The sequence below is a fragment of the Anticarsia gemmatalis genome, chromosome 25 (assembly GCF_050436995.1).
Source record: "Anticarsia gemmatalis isolate Benzon Research Colony breed Stoneville strain chromosome 25, ilAntGemm2 primary, whole genome shotgun sequence".
Taxonomy (NCBI): Eukaryota; Metazoa; Arthropoda; class Insecta; order Lepidoptera; family Erebidae; genus Anticarsia; species Anticarsia gemmatalis.
Genome location: NC_134769.1, coordinates 7,475,905 through 7,496,291, shown reverse-complemented (window position 1 = coordinate 7,496,291; position 20,387 = coordinate 7,475,905). Strand labels below are relative to the sequence as shown.

The window sequence follows — 20,387 nt, the reverse complement described above, 5'->3', positions numbered from 1 at the left end:
ATTAAAAATAAATGTTAATAAACAAAATCTCAGAGTTTTAAAGCAATTTTTGCGTGCTTTTCTTTATATTAATAGTATTTCATTTATGAAAATACAAAATGAACAAATATTCAAATTATTGTAGTATTTGACAGTGACCACAATCATAATTTCTACTAAAATTAAACTACTTTCACTCACGGTATTGTTCTGATATTTTTAGTGTAATATTTTATATTTACTTTTCTTTTCTTCTCACACTGTTTTACTAAAAAAAAACTATTCTTTTCAGATAAAACTAATAATTATGACTAACCTTAAATTATAACATGAAAGAAAAAATATTGTATAGTGAATTATTTATAAATAATAACTCAAATAATATGACTGATAGTTAGTAAAATAATAAAGTGTTCGTTAATTATTGGAAAGTAATTAAATAACTGTAAAATTGTGAAGACGGAAGAATTTAAAGCAAAACTTGAAATGTTGTACGCAGTAAGACAGGTAAGTGTTAGGAATGAAAATTATATAGAAAAAGCTTATTTTTGTGATATTTTTTATTTATTTTATAAAACAACGTAGAAAAAGCTTATTTTGTTGCGAAATTTTTGAAATATTTTTTAAAATTTTATCATGTTTTTAGCTCTTATATTAGTTGTGTTTCGAATGTCGTTTTTTGACGTAGTAATTAGCATTTGTAACAGGTATACAAAAAAGATTTCGGAAGCAACTTGAGTTGATCTAGACTTAAATTGCAAAAGATTGAAAGGGCACTATGGCTGCATTTTTACACACTCAAACATCTTTGCTCAGAGATTAATTTTGTCGCATTTGACAGTAATACCTTATTAATTAGTTTTTACCTTTATTCAATAAAAGCAAATTACGTGCAAGATTTACAAAAGAAATGGCTTGATGTTTCGACATGGTTAACATAAGGCATTGCCCCTAACTCACTCAATTAACCTGCAACGGTCAGATTAAAAACATTTACCCCCGGTTTCTGAGGTACATTTAGCGGTAGTTTATTTATTCAATAGCGTTTTTTATATGAATGTAAACGCTATTGAATTGATAAACTACCGCTAAATGTACCTCAGAAACCGGCCATAGGTCATTTAGAAAAGTATTTATCTGTCCCACAAAAACTATACAACGAAAGAAAGTCTAAAAGTACGTATTGTGTATACTAGTGTAGTTTGTACTTTTGTAGGCATATTATTTGCTTAGTTTATCAACGTGCTGCGTTCGTGTTATTGTTTTCCGTTCGGTCTCGCATTGAGCCGGGCGACGGTATGTTTTCCCTAAAAAAACAAAACAAAGTAACTGGATAAGTAAACAATATGAGCTGAGTCAAACGCAGCACATTAAAACAAACACGTTTTAATGTTCAACTTTTGATACGTCGGTAAGAAAGCGTGAGTAATTTGAAGTTATTTGTAATTTGCTGGAGCTGTTTTATCGCCTTCGTAAGTGATGTCAGCTTAGTTGTAGATCACTACTGGACATGGGGCGTGAGTGGCGATAATACTGAGCAAGTGCTGGTTAGGGACTTTGCATCCTTTAAAGCAGTGGTTCCCAACCAGTAGTCCGTGGGTCACCAGTGGTCCGTGGAAGTCAAAATATGGTCCGAATGATTTTAAAATTTAACATTTCAGGATTTTTAATACACTTTAGTTTTAATTTACTGGCATAGTAGTCCCTGCTAACAAGAATAATATAAAAGTGGTCCTGGACTAAGAAAAGTTTGGGAACCCCAGCTTTAAACCAATTCTTGAAAGGCTCTTACTGCACCAGATTCCACCACGATGTTTTCTTCTTACTTTGATTTAGGTGATAAATATCTCTCACGCACTTTTTGGAGTTAAAATTTAAAATTTTACTGCCGTTGTGAGCCTCCAATCCTCAGGAGTCCACTTTCAGTGGTTTTCATTAAACTTAAGCACAATCAGACCAAAACCAATACAGGCTTCTAAAAATACGTAAAAATCGGCAATCATCGTCATAGAAGATAGTCACGGTCTCCCAGAGAGATCTCAGGTGCCTTCGGGTGGATTGAACTGCTTTCAAACTAGATCAGCATCTGCTAAAACATTGTATTCATTCTTAGCAACGATTTATTGAAACAAAGCGAGTATTTGTTACGTTTGTTCCGTATGTTTGTATGTCTGACTCATGACTGAACAATATAAACCTTCAACGCATGAATTGTTCTAAAGCAAAGAAAGACAGGTCGAAACATGTTAGCTTTTTCTTGAGGCATTTCTTTATGACGCCTAACTTAAAAAGGATTAAGCGGAAGAGTTCTTTTTCTTTGTAACATCACGCCGGTTAACTTATAAGAGTATGCAGAGTTTCGAGAGAGAAAAAATGCAGTAAGTTTCGAATTATAATCCTAGTCTCATGTAATAGTGGGCAGGCATGTAATACAAACTATTAAACTAAACTTCAGGTAACTTTTCATGACATTGAAAATTGAAAACCGAAATAATTATTATAAGGAATTGTGATCGACAGTCACATTTAAATATTACCTTTCGGACTATAAAGCATTAAATTTTATAAATGTACAGATAGGTTTTTGATATTGTAAAAATTAAAATTCTAGGGTATTCAAATCAATCAGACTTTAAGAAACTCTATATTTGTGATATAGAGCACGTGTGGATGTTATTACGTGCAATAAACAATAACAATAATTCAAAAGAATAATGTTATAATAACAAAAAAATGTGCTGCGTAATTATAACATAACACGTTTTATTGTTATCGCTACGTGACGAAATACAAACATACAAACAAAATTCTTGGAACTATTGTTTAGAGCGAGGTTAGATGTCATGAACATAATATATGGCAGGTCTAATGCTATACGTACCTAGGTTGCTAGGCCAGATTCTAGATTCTTTTTAGGCATTTTTTATTACGTATAGTTATATGTGAAAGTTGTTCGTTCTACTTTCAAGTGAAAACAGCTGAACCGATTTGGATGAAAGCAGGATTTTAGTTTTTATTTTCGGTACAATCCTAAGCAAATCTTTACAACAAAAACGAATCCAAGGGACAATCCGTAAAAGTATAAAATTCAATTTCCAAAAGCTTTTTAAAGAAAATAAAATGCTTTTTAATTGCAAACAACATTTAGAGACTTTTAGAAAGGAGATAAAAATATTGGGCATAAAATTAGGCATATTTTTCGCAAAGAATTAACTACGTGGGAATTTGAACTAGTAAATATTAAACCAACACAATTGATAAAAGTTTGCAAAACTAATATGAATCTTTATCAATTGTGTTGGTTTCATACGAAAAAAATATCGAAACTAGTTCAAATTATTCAAAGTTACCCAAGTTGACTGTATAACATTTTATTTTATCAAAATATCTCATGAGCAGAATCGCAGGAGTCAACTATATGAAATACTTAGAAATTCCTAATAATAAATGTACATATTGTTTGACAAGTATATGGTTTATTGCATGCATCAACAACACGTAACCCCGCGGCTCTACTATGTTATATAAACAAATAACACTGGACATAAACACCCAACATTACTCACGTTTCTATCTAATACGCAATTTGCTTTTAATATCATAGAAATTGCCACGTACATAAATGGTGAAAAAAATCATCATGAAAAAAGTTGCATGTCCGAAACACAGCGACGATTTTTTACCAGTATCGAATATCAATGACTAAGTAACTTTCAATATAACGAATCTGAAACAGCACCTCTAGCGTATTCCGATACAACTATTTTTTAAGTACCTAATTTAGAACTGTCAAAGACTTTTTGATAGAACAGACTAAAGGAACTCCTGCTGCCATTCTTGAAGGAATGCAAAGACCCCAATCCTCACTTAATCTGCGTGGTGTATTTAAGGTCTAACTGCTTTCTCATTCCAAGAGGAAACCCGTTCCCTGCAAAGCAACAGTAGAAACTTAATTATAGTAAAGGGTATACTTCTTTATAGCCAAGTAAAATTAACACAAAAAAATGCGTAAGACTCGTACAAACTAGTACTTTGTGAGCCTCGGTTAAGTTAAAAGTTACCTAGTAGATCACTTACACACTATCGTTTTAAAAAGCTCTATATATATCGGAGGAGTCGGAATTAGTAGGTGTGGCTGCCAACAAAGTTGAAATGCTTTGTCGAGATGTCTAATAAGAATTGAAGACACATCGAAGATTTTCTTGACAGTCATCTTTAAATTCATAGTTACCTAAATCATGAAGCACTTGGTATTTTTGTTAATAATCTTTTAAAGTTTTAAACTAACTTCTTTTTCATCATGTCATGGACCTATTTTATCACGGCCAATATTTTCACACGAATAAAATAGAATATTGCAGCTACTCTTAAAATAAAAATAAACAATGCCTACAATTTTTTGACCGAAAAAATACATTTTATACGATATTTATGATAAACAGGTAGGTTTAAAATCATATTTACAAAAATAATTTGTTTCGCAATACTAAACATAATAAAAAGATGATATTATATTATTTTATGTCTGCAATTAATTTTTAGCAACATAAATAAAACAAAAAAAATCATTAGTCATGTTTAAGCGCAAATAAATAACTTTTACACTTTAAAAATACATCTATACTTAATATTATAAAGCTGAAGAGTTGGTTTGTTTGTTTGTTTGAACGCGCTAATCTCAAGAACTACTGGTCCGATTTGAAAAATTCTTTCAGTGTTGGATAGTACATTTATCGAGGAAGGCTTTAGGCTACATATCATCACGCTACTACCAATAGGGGCAGAGTACCAGTGCAAAATGTTACAAAAACGGGGAAAATTTTGTGACGCAAGCGAAGTTGCGCGGATCAGCTAGTAATGAATAAAAATACCAGAGTTTATTTATCTCATTATTTTGGATATTTTCTCATACCATCTTAAAGTGAACAATTAGTCTATCAGACTAGTCCCTTTGAGTTGTCCTGTGACGGGACAACTGACACTATTTAGTCCCACTAGGCCCGTCAAGGGACTAGGGGGATAGACCCAAAAAAAATTGCCTAGACATAGAAAATACTAGTATTGTAAAAAAATCGTTACAGGTACACAATTCAGTTTAGCGTTCGCATATTCCTATGCTGATGACCTGAAAAAATTCCTATGCTGATGACCTGAAAAAAGGGTACCAGTGTCGATTAGTATTTAACTTCTCTAAAGCTTTTATAAAACCACGCCTAGTCTTTGTGGACGCAGACAGAGACCAGTTAACAGCGCTTGCTATTCCTTGCAAATATATTTTGCTTCACTCACATTTATAGATACCCGTCGGCTACTAGTGACCCAAGACTTTGTTGCCAGTTCCTCTCATTGGCTTTACCTTACAAACCGGCGACTAATTAGATCAGTAATATTTATTAAATGAGTTTGAGTAACAAAATTCGCTTCTTTCTAGTTATTTAGGCATTGCAATATTTGTGTGATCGTTGTTTCGGGTCTGGTTGTTCTTTGTGGCCGTTCTTGTATGTTTGTAAAAGTACCCGCGACACAAGCTCAATTCTTAGTACGGTAGTTGTATTTTAAGAGAAAAAATTGATGCATTACATAATATGGTTGTGGGTCAGCTTTTCTAATCTCCCTCCTCCAATTTGCTGTGTCCTCGACATTATCCTCGGAAACCTCACACTCACGTATGTCTGTTTGTTTTACAGTGACATTACTAGTAAAACATGTTATTTCTAAAAATGGGTTCTCCAAATAAGTAATATTTTTGATAGTGACTCAATGGCTAAGTTGAATAGTTATATTAGTTCATAATACCTTATAGGTCTAGCTACAAAATTACAAGGAAGACAAAAAGGCATATAATATTTTCTAAATACATCTATTCAAACTACAATTGTTATACCATCACAATAGTAAAATTAGTCGATCATAGACTATTTACTTTTCTATGTAGAGGATGTTTATAAAAAAATGTATCTTAGTTTATAGTAAGGTTTCATGTTTATAATATGGTTGGTTATTTATGAAAACAAATCTCACCAGGGCCTGTAGGTGACCTCATAGTGTAAATATGTTTGCGTTAAGCGATAGCTGGTAGGAGACTAACAATAACATACTGTATGACACCGACACGGGTGAAAACTGCACCTAAGTGTGCAACACTTGACTTATAACTTTCTTTATTATACGTACGTTTTAGTGCTCGCCTGTTCTCGCTTTCCTAATCTTCTATATAGTATTAGACATAGACAATGTTGTAACTTTTTAGGAGCGTGAAATAAACGTACTGAAAGGTTGATTTTTTGGGTGCGTTTTGCATATTATATTTGAAGACTGCAAACTATTTAATATATTTGCATAAACACGATAATTCAGTGAAACCAAGCCGTGGGTGGCTGGTTGATTCTCTTAAAGCATATATTTTATTTCCATAAAATAAGTACTATAAAACCATGCCTTCGAAAGTAACTACTCTAAGTTATGGATTTTGTTTGCATTATTAATTTTAATTGTATTCTCACGTTGTCTACAGGGTCCGGAGTCGGCACTGAACTCAAACCCGGGTGGCGCCGCGAAGCCGCCGCTCATCAACTCATTCGAGCTGGACCGGTGTTTGGACCGGTGAGGATCATCTATTACTTTCTTTTAGCCTTGGCTAGACTAAGGATTTACTGCAAAAAACATGGGGTATGGTATTTCTCGATTACTCAGCTAAAAAGGCGCTGAGCAGGACACTAAAATTGTCCTGATAAGATGATAGGTGCAAACAGAACTAGACTTTGCCCTCTTGTGGGAGCTCTGGCAGAACCTACATATTTGGTGGAATTGGTTTTAGTGATTTGTAGTCCTAGTCTGTCTAGTGGAGGTTCTTGTTACCTATTATATAGTCTTATAACCTGCAACATGTTTCAACGGAATAGCATGGAGCTGCAGCTGCCTTCAGGACTGTATAAGGCATTCGCGTTAAGCCTTTTTTTCGTAGGGTTATAGGGACGAGGTGCATGCAAGGACTGAATGATTTATTTGAATCATAGACAATATTTTGTGTTCAGGGAGGAGTCCGGCAGGTGGGGCGGCGAAGCGGCGCGGCGGCGCCGGCGCAGCTCGCCCCCGCGCCGCGCCTCGCCCCCACGTGATCATGAGCCGCTTGCTCTTGCACGGGTAAGTGGAACATACAAGCCACCATTCTTCTACCACTCTTTGTATATTTCTTTTCATTATCGACTATTACTTCCCCACTATACATTGTGATCTGATATTCAGAGAGCCGATATCTTATTTTGCGTCAAATTTATCACTCCAGACATCCTTTTTATATCTGATGCTTATGACATTGCTGATAATTATAAAAGAAACTTTTAACTGCAACTTGAAGTTTGTTTGACTCTAACCTTGAAGACTTAATCCGTTACTTCCACAGGCATCAGCCCCGACGTCCCCTACAGGGGGTTCAGCTCACTCGAGCCCTGCGCCAGTGTCGCCGGCGGGCAGCGCGGGCGCGGCTGGGGGGGCACGCTCCCCCCTCCCGCTGGTGGCGCCAGACATCCTCGCCATGCAGCTGCTGGACCAACACACCCAGCTCCAGGCGCTCATGAAGCAGCGTCTCTTCCATCAGCATCATATGCAGAAACAGGTACTTAGAAAGATTATACCTCCACGACTCCTATTTAAAACTGTTTGCCTTTGTTTAAGCTTTCTGGAAACTAAAAATGTTTCTGAATTCTAACATTTCCCAACTTAATTCTTGGCCTAGCTATGCCGTCGCCAATCTAAGCATTTACCGTGCTAAATATGCAGATACTAAATTAAATAATAAAACGGAACGACGACACATAACAACCAAATATGTAATTTATAGCCTGGGTTCACATAAGATACTTTTACCTCATGATCTTTTTCCACGCAAACGAAATCACTGGCAGATGATAGTAGACATTTAAGATAAAACGACCAAATGAAAATAATGACTATACAACTAAAGTGTTCTAAAGATTAATGTATATTATATTGTTATAACAACATATGTAAATAATACAAGTTGTGCAAACGCATGAGATGTTTTATCTTGATCTTGTTTGTTTCTCCTCAACAACTTGATGTGGGGATAAATAAATACAAATATGAAGTTAATGATAATTTAAATAAATTTATTGTAGTTAATGACGACTCATGTAGAGATAATAGACAGTTAAGTAAGAATCTATTTATGTATGTAATGATTCCGTAGATTTTTTTTATTGTGAAGAAATTATTTACTCACCTATTAATTATCAAATCTGTAGACACGGGTCTTTTTGTAAAATAAGATAAAAAACAGGTCTTCAGTTCACTATGTTTTGACCACGATTAATTCTCTGGTGTTAGCGTACTACTTTCATAGATTTTGTGAGGCCTAGTCAGGTCTTTTGGTAAGAGACTATAACTTTGGACAACTACTAAGGAAAGTAATTATTTGGTGACATTTTGTTAATATAAAGCAGGACCCCTTAAAAATACATGTCTGCATCTGAGAACTGCATGTTTTTGAATATTTTGAGTATTTTTTTGACCTGTAATTTAAAACCTAAAATAGATAACCACCGTTTTTGTTAAAGATTCTAGCAACATTCTTACATTTATTTTTGCAATCTACTGAAAAAAAAACGTGTTTACTTACAGTCTTATCGCCATCGTATTGAGAGTCTAAAATAAGATTTACATGAAAAAAAACTTGATTCAGAATAAGCTAGACATACTAGCAGTATGTTTTTTCTCCATTACTACTCATCAGTGTTTTGTGATTAGTAATTTGGTAGATTTTTGAAATGTACCATTGTTTACATCAGCATATGACATCGGAGGCAGCCAAGCGGCAACTGGAGCAGTCGCGGCTGCAGGACCAGATCAACCTCAACTTGCTGTCACAATCGCATCTGCCGCCGCCCGACACCTCTCCCGGTAAGTATCTTTGATGATAATTGAAAATGAGGGCAAATAGGGCCTACTCTTATAATGCAATGGTAGCGTAAATCACTGCGCGGCTTAGGTCGCCACGCGGCTACCATTACGTCGGGAGGTCGTGGGTTCCATTCCCATTCGGTAAAATCATTTCTGCGACCAACAAATAATTGTTTTGGGTCTGTTTGTACGTTGTATCCGTTGTTTGTATGTTTGTAACAGTCCCCGCGACGTAAGAGCAACTCTTAGAGCGATGAGTTGGTGTGTAATAAAAAGTTAAATTAGTTTTTTTTTAAGAATTGCAAATTTATTCAAAATCATTGTTATGCATTGTCTTCGTATTTTTATTAGTATTCTATTTTAGATTAAGAGGAATTAGATAAACTGTCATAAAACGAACACGCAAAATAACTAGACTCGAACATATTTTATTCGTGGAAAGTGCAAATAATATTTGTTCCATAATTCATAATAGCACTGAAGACACTTGCAGACAGGCAGACAGTGGCAATTAGTCGCAATCTTTGTCATTTGATCAGTATATTGACAAAGTTGTCCTCAATGTCTCTCAGGTTCCCTTCAACAGCAGCTCGGAGCCCAACAGCAGCAGTTGGTGCAGCAGCTTCAGGCGGTACAGCGTCAGTACCTGATGCACGGCCCTCTCTCCGTGCCGCCCAATGCGCCGCCAGGTCAGTTGGATGTCGCAGGTCAGAACGATTCTTAATGTCTTTGTCAATTATGTTCTCCGAGCGTATTTCAGGTGACTGTTCTGTGGAAGAATAGTCATGGCTTTAAGCTCTTTTTTCCATCACTCTCATACCTCTTTGGCACGGTAACGGATACATCTGGTGACAGGACTGGCAAAGAACCATGTTCAACTAATTGTTGAGAATTTATTTGCAAAAAACTCAATAACTTTTTTTTTTAATTTCACCTGGGACACCAAATAATATGATAAATTTCATCCTCTAAGATTCTAAATTAAGAAATAAGAGGATGTGGCTCCACTGAGAAAACTGCTTATGGATATTTTATTGTCGTGTAACATATTAATAAAATTACTGCTTTCTTCTCAGGCCTGATGCTGTGGGGCAGCGAGATGGAGGAGCATCCCTTGTTCGGGCGCGGAGTCTGCAAGTGGCCCGGCTGTGATGCCCTCGCCGAAGACTATCAGGCATTCCTCAAGTAAGTGATTCTATACTTTCATTACATATGAGAATGCGATTTTATAATATTATTGTTTCGAATCTAAATGAAGGAACAAGAAACGATTTTGTTAAAATGTTGTATATGTTTATCGAAAAATAGAGTTGGAAGAAAGAGAGTTGAATGAATACGTTGTTAGAATAGAGACCAGCGTTTTCAGCTTCAGAACATAGCAAGGTTTTCACAGTTGATATAAATTTTAAACTGGTTACAGACATCTGGAGGCGGCTCACACCCTGGACGATAGATCTGCAGCCCAGGCGCGAGTACAGATGCAGGTGGTGGCCCAGCTGGAGCTGCAGCTGCGACGTGAGCGAGACCGTCTGGCGGCCATGATGCGCCACCTCCATGCCGCCAGGGACACCACCCATCACCCTGCTAAGCATTCCCATGGTAAGGACTCATCTACAGAAAGAAACGTGTACATTATTAGGATGATAACTTGACTTGTTTGACGACTGGGCGTGGTCAGAACACGTGTACCTGTGGCTTGGCAAATGCTGTGTATTTTTAATTATTATAAATTTTAGTGGTTCAGTCCGTGTTTTTGGTACTGAAATTATCAACCTTTCCGACATTATCCAATTCTAAGAAATCCGTTGGTACGTCTTTCTGGGTTCTATACACAGTAAAATGACAACAAAACATTATCTACTTTACCAGGTGGAGCGGCCGAAGGTGCCTCTCCAGGACCAGTGCGGCGCCGCGTCTCCGACAAATCAGGAGTTGCCATTGCTGGAGGTAAACAGATCTTTCATTAAATAGGACAGCAAGATATTTCTTTTATTGACAATCATACTAATATGATGTCAAGGTTTCTGAGAATGAATATACCTTACATACATATTTTTGTTTCTATTTGAACCGGATAGATTTGAATGGAATTTGACACATAGGTGTTTATGACATGTATTGTCATGTGATTTTTTTACAACGGAAAATTCTTCCAAGCAATCTGAAACTATTAATTATTTTTGAACAACAGTGACTTAAATTAAAGGTAGGGTGATAAATGCGTTCTATAAAGTTTTTTCTGTCAAAAGGCGTCCCACAACACAGAGTTATTGTTAAAAACCAATTGTTGTGAGATAACTACTACATGAACTTATTTCTTTCCAAAAGGTCTTCCGTATATGCTCGAAAGAGCTGGATTAGATGTACAACAAGGTAAAAGATAGATCAGAAGAAAAGTGTCTGCTTCTTTTCTTCAAGTTACATCGGAATTGACATGATTATGTATTTTGATAAAGGTTTTACTAGGCATTGCTGCAAATTGAGGACCTGTGTTAAGTAAACTTGGCTAAAATTGGATGATCGCGTTGATTCCTGTGTAATATAAGATTATAATGACAAATTATTTTAAAGTATTTTTATAGTGAATAAAATTATAATATTCAATATAAACGTTTTACTACAATTCAATAATTATACATTTTCAGAGATTCAGCGTAACCGCGAGTTTTACAAAACAGCAGACGTCCGGCCTCCTTTCACATACGCGTCGCTTATCCGACAGGTTAGTTTTCATCAAAGCTTTTGATGCGATTTGCTAGTAACATTCCAATTTTTTAATTTAATGTATTACATCATTGTTTAAAGTTGATATTTTTTATAATTTAAACTACGTAACCAATAAAATTAGTCAGTAAATGTATAATTTATCAAAACGTTTGTTTTAATCTTAAGGTTCTTCTCAAGGATGTGAATTGAGACCCAATTACATTTCCACACAAATAACACCTCTAAATTGTATCATAATAAAGTTAAAACAAAAATTACAGTGTGAATATGTAAGACTTTTATTACTTTCTTGATCGTTTTAACAATTTTTATTAATTTTTCAGGCTATAATAGAATCTCCAGACAAGCAGCTGACTCTGAACGAGATCTACAATTGGTTCCAGTCCACATTCTGTTACTTCAGGCGTAACGCTGCCACATGGAAGGTATGTCTTAACATAATCAATATATAACTAAATATATTTAAAGAAAAATACAATTTTTTAATTAAATACTAAGAAAATAATGATCAAAGTATATTACTCAAGTACTTATTTGTAATTGAAGTTTTTACAAAGAAAGCTTAATATTAATTATGTGTAGAGCTAGATATAAAAACTAATGATTTCTTTTTGAATGACATTTCTGTTGAAATGCAAAGAGACAAGGTAACTTTAGTCAGATTTATTAATGTTTATTCTCATACTCATAGCCATAAAGAGTAATCTTCGATTAGAAGTGAAGCACAGGATACAGAGTGCATTTCAAACGATTTAACTTATAACGATAGCAAAACAAAACGAAAAAAAATTAATACCCTAAATCTTAATGAGTAAATCTTTCTGAAATGCATACAATATAAACTTAACTATAAACAATATAGTTTCAAATATATTTCGAGGAAAATCTTAGTATAACGTTGAGGTGTTGTCGGTCGAAGATTGCTCTAATTTTATGAATAAGTTAGACGCTTTTAATATTAAGTATAAACTTAACAATAAGATGTTTTCTTTAGTACTATGTATACAATCTATGATATTGACGATGCGCTATGAAACTCCTTAAATACTGTGTTTTTGATCGAATTCTCATCGCCCAGTAGAAAATATTTATGTTTAGACCAAACAGATAAGACGTTACATTGACTGGAAAAAGGCAACAAAGCTTAAAGAAACGGCAATAAGAAAATCACTGAAATGAGAGGATTCGGTTTGAAAAATAACAGTGCATGTCAAAATATAATGACATTAGAAATAAATTTATAAAAAAAATATAACATTAGAAAGTCGAGATGTAAGAAAATACACAAACATATTATATTTTGGTATGTGAGCCTCCGCGGGCATAGCGCATCGTCCGTTAGCGTTGTGGTGAGCAAATAAAGAGTGGTTGAGTGGGGGACAGAACGCGGTGCGTCACAACCTGTCGCTGCACAAGTGCTTCATGCGCGTGGAGAACGTGAAGGGCGCCGTGTGGACGGTGGACGAGGTCGAGTTCTACAAGCGCCGGCCGCAGCGCGCCGCGCACGCGCACCCGCCGCCCCTGCACGCCGGGTACTCGCATGAGCGCCCTCTAGCCATTGAGACCGATTCTAAAACATCACATTACACTACACAAATACACTTCAACTCCATTTACACTGCTCACATTTACACTGACTCATATTTGAACTTTACACAATTTTTTTACACTTTACACAATTTTACACTACGATCACTTTACACTTTACAGATACACAAAACAGATTTCACTTTACAAAGTTCATGACCGACAATTTATACTCTTCAAATATTTACTTTACCAAATTTTCACGTTACACTTCACAGTTAACTTTACAATTTATATAAATTTTCATTTTGGTGATGGTTATGCATTGTTTTTCTAACTACGCTGATCACGACATTTTACATGGCCATAACATAGCACTGAGAACATTATTTACATATTAAATTATATACAATCACAATCGACACTTAACATAAATACTAATACAAAATTGTCTGTCATTAATACTCACAAATTAACACGGTCTATCACTCTTTTCCATTATTATGGGCATGAGTCACACAAACTAACATAAATTGCAAATGACTTAAAACACTTTACATCTGGAACCTCACTTTACAATAAACTCATATTTTTCAATTGCATACACAACATTTTACACTTATAAATACTAAATAACATTTTCCTAACACCATATTTTACAAACAAAATAAAGCAATATTTCTACTATACCATGAAAAATACTGAACATGAAATATACTGTTTGAAAACAGCGCACAACATTACGAAACACTCTACATAGGAAACTGTACAGAAAATACAAGTAAACTGAATAAATACACATTTTCAAAATACAAAATACACATTTTTTCTTATACTTTCTTAAACATTATATCAACTGGAACTCTTAAACAATTCAAATTCTCTATGATACGAATACAGGAAAATAATACTCGAAACCAAGTTTTGGCTAGCATTTATCTGTATACTAGCCAAGAGAGCAAAACTTATGCATTTTTGCACTTAATTAAAATACATTTTTTTTGTAAAATGATTTGATTTTGTATAGTTATTTGTAACTATACAACCACGAACTACTCAATAAATAAAGTTATTGCTATCAAATACACCAAACAAAACAAAAATCTTAACACGCTTTTCTTCGTAAGAATTGAAGAATGCTATTGAAGAACTAATTGACAAAATGTATACATATCGATTACTTTTACCGATAACTACGAATGATTATTAATTAATAGCACAAAAATATTTCAATCAAACTACTTCTACAATATAAATACACTGTACAAATACACATTTTCGGTACATTTTAATCTTCTCTTAAATATTTTCTATCTAACCTAGCAATGTATCTAACTCTTATTGTGTAAATAAACGTTTTCATCTCGTTTCAGATTTGAATATGTAATTATTTGTGTAGTGTGCTCTTGATTATTGTGAGTGACGTCATAACGCTTTCGTTCTGACGTCACCAATTTGTGAGGTCATGTAAATTGTTTTTCGTATTTAGGTTTTATGTGTGTGTACGTGGGTTTCGGCAAAACGGTCAATAACGTTTTTCTCGCTTGCCTATTAACCTCCTTTCCTGTCCGTCCTTCTGGGTTTCTGGGGCTGTCATCTCCTGCATGGTACGATGTTCCACTCCACGACGATCTTTTGTGCTTTCATTGTTCATTTATTGAACTTATTCTCACAAAATTACTAAACAATGAAAGCACAATCTCTAATTTAAGAATTACAGATAATTGGATGATAGATATTTAAACGGAGATGCAATTATAGAACGCTATCCGGACGAACCTGTCACTGCACAAATGTTTCGTGCGGTACGAGGACGACTTCGGCTCGTTCTGGATGGTGGACGACGCGGAATTCGTGAAGAGACGCCACCTGAGCCGGGGCCGGCCGCGCAAGTACGAGCCGGCCCCCGGACACCCCGGGCCCGCCGGACACAACCCGCCACAGTAAGGGCGCCGCCCAATCACTGCGACCGTCCAACGAATCAATTTAGTCGACCGTTTCTGATGTTCATGATTACTCATTCTTTTCAAATACTATTTTGTTGTAATTCGCTAAGCACAATATTGAAAAAATAATCATAAACATCTAAATGAAAAGATCGATTAACAATTAAATCTGTATATTACAAATTGTTATCATTACTTTGTAGGATTCTAATGAAGTTTATAAATATGATATTTAAATAATGTAACATTTTAGATAAACGTGAGTCGTTGGACGATCGCGTCCAAAATAGCGTTATTTGTATGTGAAATGAAAATAACCGAGAATTATCAATAAGATAGTAAATGAGATAATCCTCGGTATCCACACTAGATTTGATGTTTCTGACCATTATTGTAAAGTGTATCACCGTGTAAGCTTAGATTAATTCAACATGTCATGTTAGTCTGTAACTAGACACGTGATTGTTTAAATAATATAGACGATTTATCAACACGCGCGGTTGCTTATATTTCTTATAAAGAAGATAAGAAAAAATAACAAAAAAATATTGACATCATAACGCGATTTTTTTTTATTTGAAGTTGATCAACTTAACAATCTATAATTTCTTACTGAAATCAATTAAAATATCGGCTTTAGAAATATAAGCATACGCAGGTATCATAGACTCCTAGAGTGCGAAGCTATAACCAATTGTTTTGCAATAGTTTTTAACATCACATTCAAACAAACAACTTGTTTAATGATTTAGCTTAAACGATATTTTGCTGATGTAATTACGAGAAATCTTTTGATTTACATTTGATGGTACGCCGGTCGTGTATCGATGATTATAAACAATGTTTATGTCTACAATGACTTGCATGTATTGCATCTAATACGATATATTGTAAAGGATCGTCGTTGGATACCCAAGTAAGATTAAATATTATATTTTAATCTTTTACTTCTCCCAATCTTTTAATATTTGTGCATGTAACTCCCGAGGTAAGTGTGATGCTTCTTACGCTTTGCCTGTGCATTCTTGTCGCATGCTAGTTCAGTGTTTTTCTAACATTTTTTCGATAAGCTTGCCTTTTTTCCGAATTTCTATTTTTTTATTCTATTTATCTTTCTCTATCACACACATACACACACTCACTGGAACACTTGTACATTTAATTGGACTTTAATTCAAAATTATACACTTCACAAGTTAAACACGATACATGAATCACTATAGTAATAATAGTTATAAGTTGATTTGGAAGAGGTCTGAAATGGCCGGGGTATGATTTTTATTTCATTTAAATTTAAAAATTAGTTTCATTCAAAATAAATATTTTTACTTAGAGTCAAAGTTGAATAAAAATAATAAGAAAAGATTTGTTTTTGCAAGCTGCCTGATTTTTTTGTTTGATAAATATTATAATGGTTGATATTCTCTTAGGTTCATGGGAGCTCAAAGTCCACCGATGATGACCAGTCCTCACGGATACAGTGAAGCACTAAAGAGGAACCTTCAGGTACATATTAATAAAAAAATGAAGTCAGACGTTGCTGCTATTAGCCACCTTTACACACACACTCTATCGCACGTTCTTAGGATCGAGAAAGCAGCGCGGTCTTCGCTCGCGATTTTCATTTTGCGGACTTGACACATGAGCGCGTCGCGTAGTCTTTCATTTCCTTGCACAACCTTTATACGTGCGCTATTTCACGCGCGATTGTTGTTTCGTGCGCGATAGAGCGCGTGTGTAAAGGTGGCTATTGGCGGAATTTCTAAGTATTTTTGTTCATAATTGTAAAACTTGTGTTATTAATATGATTGTTTTTCGTGTCCAGGGTATGATGGAAGATTGCAACCTGTCGTACATGTCCGGCGAAGATCACATGATGCAGTCCGAGGATTACCCGTCGTCTCACGATGACTACAGGTACACATTAACTGATTAATCGTAACTATCGATTTATCTAATGACCGTGTGTGAGTTGTCCAATGATATTCATTTATTTTATGTGGACCGGGATCATATTTCACTGAAAGATAAATCATTTCCTTCTTTATAAGTTACTTGTCGAATAACATCGCCATACCCGAAGGTGAAGGCAGAGGTGTAATTAAATGAAATCCACTGGCATTTTGTCATTTAGTCTACGTTATCAAACCCCGCTACTACGGAGAACACCACAATATAAAATAGAATAAACTAGTTTACCCGACTTGAACCGGACCCATCGTGATCGGCAGTTTCAACTTCTAACTATAGTTAGCGTTCATAGGAGTAGTTGTCAATGATAGTTGAATGATCCGCAGCCGAGCTCCCATGATGAATGGCTACGGCAGCAGCAGTTCCTCTCACGACGTGAAGGCCGAGGACCTGACCAGCGACGCGCAGGACGTCAAGCCCAACATATACGCGCTCAAGAATGAGATGCAAGCATCCGATTATTCTAACAAAGGTATAATTCTACTATCTAACGATTGATACGTTGTTTATATATTACTATTAAGGGTTTATTGTCGCAAAACAGACAATTAAATATTATGTTGGTTATTTCATTAACAGATACCATTCTCAGCGATATTTCTCGTATCGTTTAGCAAAGTTCCAGTAGAAGAGCTTTATAATTTGTTTTCTAGGTTTATGTTTTAACTTTAGTTATTTACTTTCTACAGGCGATTATTCTAACTCCAACAAGGAGTCATCAAGCAACCGCTCCGGCGAGACCAGTCCGTACGACGACTACCCTCGCGCCGACGACCGGTACCGCGCCTCCATGTCACACATCAAAGACGAGGCCGAGAACCTCTCCCTCAACGAACAGAGATCTGACAAATAAACCACTGCCTTTCACGCGGCGTAGACAATGACTTGTACGCGGCGTAGACAGTGTATGGCGTAGTCAACCGTCTACACGGCTCCCAGAGGTACGCATCGTAGAAGATAGAATGTACCCAGTATGATACGCTATGTATGCGGCGTAGGCGATGACTCTACGCGGCGTAGACGATGCCATGCTACGCAAGTGAGTGTGTAGTCACAGGCGTGAAGGGCGCAGTGTAAAGCCCTGAACTTAAGCGTAGTGTCAGTGTAGTGTACGCAGTGTTACGTGAACTAAAAGTGTAAAGTTGTTTACTCACAAACACTCGAGTGTTTGGCGTTTATTATCACAGTATATAATACTATATTAATTACGGGTGTAGATCTATTTCAAGTTATTAGAAATGGTGTTCTAGAGAGTGTAATGTGTTCACTGTTGGAAGTTTTTATAATAAACAAACATGGACGATCTCGTTATGAGGAATTGTAAGTTAGAGTTAACCAAATATTTTTTTGTTTATTTTTTAATTGACCCGGTTTTAACGGGGTTTTCAAGTATTATAGGTTTTACGATTTTTTTATATTTTAGTTTTCACTTAGGTTTGGTAGCTGAGGTAGTTCTACTTGTTAGTAATATGTATAGCGTGTAAGTGTTAGGAAGATTTAGGTGAAACGGATTGCGCAAATAATCATTGATTCAACGATAAATAAACCTTAAAAGGTCCATATCAATATTTAAATAAAAAATATTTAATCATTATTTGTAATATACAAGTAATAAGAACAATAAGTAGTAATTATTGGCATGCTAAAATAAGTTAAATATACGCCTAGCGTTTCAGTTTATTCGTGCATACTTTCAGTAAATTGAAAAGATCTCAACGTTTAATTTTGTCAAAAACACATAGACCGCAATATATTTTACATTTTTGTGATTATCGATCTGATGTTAAGATAAATGATAATTTTATTTTTATGGTGTGCCATCATTTTTAATGGTACCTTTTTTTCTATTACTTTATGATTCCAAGGAATTGTTTTAGATTAAGTCTAGAATGTAAATATTTATCATGAATTGTAAAAAAATAAATCTTTTTTGAAAAATGGTAAAATATTTAGACGAGTGTAAACGTTCACTTAACTATTGCATATTAAATCGTTCATGTTGTAGAAAAAAAAAATAGTAAAATAAATACTTAGTAGTTAAAATAAATTCACTGTATTCTGATTATAATATTTACGTTGGAAATTTACTTTCGTGCATTTTTCAACTTTGCATTTACTATGAATATTTTTAAGTATGTTTTTTTCGTGTTGTGTTATATTTTCGATGTTAAAATATCGGAAAGAGTGAAAATAACCATATCACACATTGTATGTATACTTGTAACGTAGAACTGTAAAATGAGTATGTTAATGTATATTCGAATTCGCAATAACTTTGAAATTAAATAACGTATACATTAGCGAAGTAGGTGTCACATTTGTAAAATTATTTGCAAACTTTTACTCGAATTATTCATTGTACTGAAGGACTGCGGTAATGGTAATATTTGTAATAGTGAAGTTGTAGCTAACAGTACCTATCCGCCTATATGTATACAGACATAACCACCGCCTAGACTATATTCCGAATCCTTAACCTTTATTACAAAACTCGATTTATCGATAGATTTGAGTCTATATCACAACATGTTACGCATAAACTTAGGTCTATCGGTAATCCAAGTTTCGTAATAACACTGTCTTTGTATACCGTAGTTCGACTTACATTATATTCACACGCATTCGTTACATAGGTACCAACTCTTTTGAGACAACACTTAAATAAAATAGTGATTAAACTATACATTAGACAAAATGATAGATGTGTGGTAGAAAAATGTATTCATATATTATTTCACAAAACTAAATTATTATTAAAAAATCTACTTACACCATACAATTATATTAAATTACAGAAATACTATACTGTAATACTATGCTATTCACACACTTTTTATTTTATTAGTTTATCTGAACGAATACGTGTGAACCGACTAACAGTGTTAAACGCAGTTTATCTTCAAACCGAGATGCGTTTAAAACGAAACAAATTAAGTACAATATTCATTAATAGTTGTATTTCAAAATATGCACGAAAAATAACAGTTTGGAATTGATACATTTATTATTTTTGTATGATTTACGAAACGAAGTATATTTTTTATTGTTACAAATTCATTTTATAGGCTGCAGCGCATCCGAGATGAGTATTGAAATAGTACTCTTTAGTAATAATATTATTATGCACAAAAGTGTTCGTCATTTTGTATACGATCGGGTGCGATCCGCTGCGACCACGCGCGGTGTAGTGTGAAGCGCCTGTATTTGCGTTCCGTTTGTCCGATCGAGTGCTTGTTCAGTGAGGCTTGAGCCAACGCATACTTTTATTGATCATTGTAAATTATACTTAGTGTTGTATTAAACGAAATCATTACAATA

General features: G+C 34.8%; 1 protein-coding gene across 7 annotated transcripts in view; it reads left to right on the top strand.

Annotated features, from left to right (window-relative positions):
* The window catches only part of FoxP (forkhead box transcription factor P), a 56,858-nt gene extending 36,471 nt beyond the window's left edge, over positions 1 to 20,387 (top strand). Inside the window, exons 2-18 of one of the 7 annotated variants that reach the window (XM_076130942.1) lie at positions 272 to 486; positions 6,494 to 6,582; positions 7,014 to 7,122; positions 7,382 to 7,594; positions 8,787 to 8,898; positions 9,471 to 9,605; positions 9,975 to 10,083; positions 10,319 to 10,497; positions 10,768 to 10,845; positions 11,227 to 11,271; positions 11,544 to 11,620; positions 11,949 to 12,050; positions 14,914 to 15,095; positions 16,529 to 16,604; positions 16,924 to 17,015; positions 17,396 to 17,541; positions 17,759 to 20,387. In XM_076130942.1, coding sequence (XP_075987057.1) covers positions 466 to 486; positions 6,494 to 6,582; positions 7,014 to 7,122; positions 7,382 to 7,594; positions 8,787 to 8,898; positions 9,471 to 9,605; positions 9,975 to 10,083; positions 10,319 to 10,497; positions 10,768 to 10,845; positions 11,227 to 11,271; positions 11,544 to 11,620; positions 11,949 to 12,050; positions 14,914 to 15,095; positions 16,529 to 16,604; positions 16,924 to 17,015; positions 17,396 to 17,541; positions 17,759 to 17,922 — 1,929 coding nt within the window. In that variant the 5' untranslated portion in view covers positions 272 to 465 and the 3' untranslated portion in view covers positions 17,923 to 20,387. Of the gene's footprint in view, positions 1 to 271; positions 487 to 6,493; positions 6,583 to 7,013; positions 7,123 to 7,381; positions 7,595 to 8,786; positions 8,899 to 9,470; positions 9,606 to 9,974; positions 10,084 to 10,318; positions 10,498 to 10,767; positions 10,846 to 11,226; positions 11,272 to 11,543; positions 11,621 to 11,948; positions 12,051 to 13,008; positions 13,158 to 14,913; positions 15,096 to 16,528; positions 16,605 to 16,923; positions 17,016 to 17,395; positions 17,542 to 17,758 lie in introns of all 7 variants that reach the window. The other 6 variants (XM_076130938.1, XM_076130937.1, XM_076130939.1 and 3 more) reach the window with 6 other exon arrangements.